General features: G+C 47.1%; 1 protein-coding gene across 6 annotated transcripts in view; it reads right to left on the bottom strand.

Moving 5' to 3' along the window:
• LOC109912528 (nesprin-1-like) overlaps positions 1–2,670 on the bottom strand; it is a 194,567-nt gene that overhangs the window by 126,591 nt on the left and 65,306 nt on the right. For all 6 annotated transcript variants that reach the window (XM_048600820.1, XM_048600819.1, XM_048600821.1 and 3 more), the window contains one exon: positions 1,968–2,164. In XM_048600820.1, the coding sequence (XP_048456777.1) occupies positions 1,968–2,164 (197 nt within the window). The remainder of the gene's footprint in view (positions 1–1,967; positions 2,165–2,670) is intronic.

Raw genomic sequence — 2,670 nt, 5'->3', positions numbered from 1 at the left:
GTTCCTACTATCTCTGAAAACTTGACCAGATTTCCACCATGTAGAAGCAGATTTTAAATTCCGAAAGCCCTATTTAAAAAAAGTGAAGAACCAGTCGGATATAATTTACATCAAAATGAACAGTTTAAGAGTAAAGTGGTCATTAGCTGACCTGTATGAGACTCACAATGTTGGAAATTAAACAAAGCTGCATGCGCTCTCCTTAGCTTTAAAGGCCAGGCAAAACAAATGTAAGTGAACAAAGTGGTTTTATGAAAGAATTATCTTCTGCAAGCTGTTATCAACTCTTTCCATAATAATCTCGAAGATGTAAATCACCTCGGTGAAATGGGATCCGACTGTCTCTTCAGGGAGAACACTTTCCATCATCCCTTATCAAACAGTTGGTAAAAGATAATCCGACGGGGTACGTGCTATTACAGCAGTCCCGAGTCTCTGTGGCTTTTGGGCTGGTAAGTGGCCTCAGTGAGACAGGGCACCTGTTCTTGCTCACTATCCAGTCACCCCTTCTGCAAAGTGAGCTTGACCTTGGGTATTTCATTTGAGGACAGGGTCAGTAACTGCTGTGATGTCGCCATAGCCAAACAAACAGTCTGTTGGGCTTCAAGCTCCAAACACACAACTGAAAAGTGACCACTTTAGGTGACACTGTTAAGCCATTCCTGAGTCAATCTTCATGGAGATTGTTGTACAAGGATCTGATTGATGGGAGAACAGCTTACGGTCTCTAAGGAGTGAAACACATCATCTGGGTCTTCTTCGTATCCTCTGCAATGATCACAGAAATATTAAGATGCAGAAAGAGCCCATTCAGCCTACAGTTCCACTGTACCAGTTCACCAAAGAACCTCACTGCCTGCGTCCAATCTCCTGCTTTCTCCCCCATTCTCTTACACATTCAGGTCAAATCGCCATAGTCTTACCAGATCATAAGGCTGCTCTCTCATTACAGAGAGATATCTGGTGGTAGTTTAACCTGAGGGCCACCACACCTCAGGTAGGGGAGAGGTTGAGAAGGAGAGTCCTACAGGGTAACCTCAGCCGGTTTTGGGAATTGAACCGACCCTGTTGGTTTCACACTGCTTCACAGACCAACCTTCCAGCCAGCTGAGCTAAACCAACACACCTCTTGTACATTATTTCTGTCCAAATACTCATCCAATGCTCTCTTGGATGCCTCCACCACACTTCCAGGCAGAGCATTCCAGGCCCTCAGTCTGAAAATGTTTTTCCTCATTTCATCCTTCCTTCTATTGCAAATCACTTTCAATCTATGCCCTCGCTTTATTCATGGCTAATTACATTAATGTAACTTGTATCTAGCTGCTGCCATGCAATAAACTGCATCTTGTTTAAAACAAAGGCTTTCTCTCATTAGATTACCAAGTGGCTCTCCTTTACCACACCAGGCCTACAAGGAAAGAGGATGGGGGGTAGCAGTCTACCAGAGGGATCTTACCCTCAATGGGTGCTAAGGATTCACCTTGCAATAAGGAAGAGGGTAAGCAGAAGCACAAAGGTTACTTTTCAGGCTCAGACTTAGAGCTAGTCTCAGTGAAATGCAGCAGTAAGGAGCTCTAAGCTTCATTTCAGATGCTTGAGCACACCGTCCAGGCTGGAATGCGGGAGGTCTCATGTTTCTGATGGAATGTTAAAACCGAGGGCTCACCTGCCCACTCAAGTAGACCTGCAAGATTCAATGGCACTTTTGGGAATGATTATGGCAGTATTCACCATATCTACCCTTCAACTAACATCACCAAATCAGGCGATCTGGTCGTTGTCACATTGCTGTGTGTGGGATCTTGCTGTGCACAAACTGGCTGCAGCATCCCTTACACTTCAGCAGTGGCTGCAGAATGTGGGAGGAGAGCCTGAAGTGAAAGAGCAGACTGGGAAACCTACAGATTGAATTTTGGACACGGGAGCCACAGTTTAGTCCCACCACCGAGAGTTCTCCCTTTTACCTGTTCCAGTGTTTCAGGACAGTTTCGAGTCGATGTAACTCCTTGCTCACTCTTGTAGTACTGGATAGCCAGTGCTCCCCCAGCTGGGCTATCTGAGCCTCCAGGTCTGCACAATTAATGCACGCCAAAAGCTTCTTCCCATCTTCCAGCACTTGGTACAACTGCGGCTGATGCTCAGTCAAGCTGCTCTTTAACCTCTGAAACGAACAGATACCAGAACATAGAATCAGATAGAAGCCATTCAGCCCATTGAGCCTACACCAGCCCTTCAAACAGCATCGAAGCCAGACACATGCACCAGCAGCTCGGTAAAGTGCTCCTCCACATTATACCCTATTTTATCCCGGAGGCAGGACCCACAATTATTGACTGGTTTTCTGAAACAAAGTTGCATGCACAACTTCAGCAGTGGATGTTGGTAGGGAGGGTGGGTGGGTGGGTGGACGGAAAGGGGCCTGTTTGCCCCGTGCCACTTCACTGTTGTCAGCTCACGTGTATGCACAAGGAGCAGGACCAACACAGAGGGCCATCATTACCTTATGGGGCGAAAGGTTCTGGTGCAGTATTGGGAGGCTAGCTGGTCCAGGTATTTGTGCCCTGCAAACACGCAGCATCACCCCAGACACCTGCAGCTACATGTTCTGGGCCCTTCATTCCCCCTCAGTCAGCCTGCCTCCTTCCCCTAGATGGGCGTTTCCCCCCC

This window comes from Rhincodon typus, chromosome 9 (assembly GCF_021869965.1).
Source record: "Rhincodon typus isolate 14 chromosome 9, sRhiTyp1.1, whole genome shotgun sequence".
Classification (NCBI taxonomy): domain Eukaryota; kingdom Metazoa; phylum Chordata; class Chondrichthyes; order Orectolobiformes; family Rhincodontidae; genus Rhincodon; species Rhincodon typus.
The sequence above is the reverse complement of the archived record's forward strand: the minus strand, read 5'-3'. Positions and strand labels throughout refer to the sequence as shown.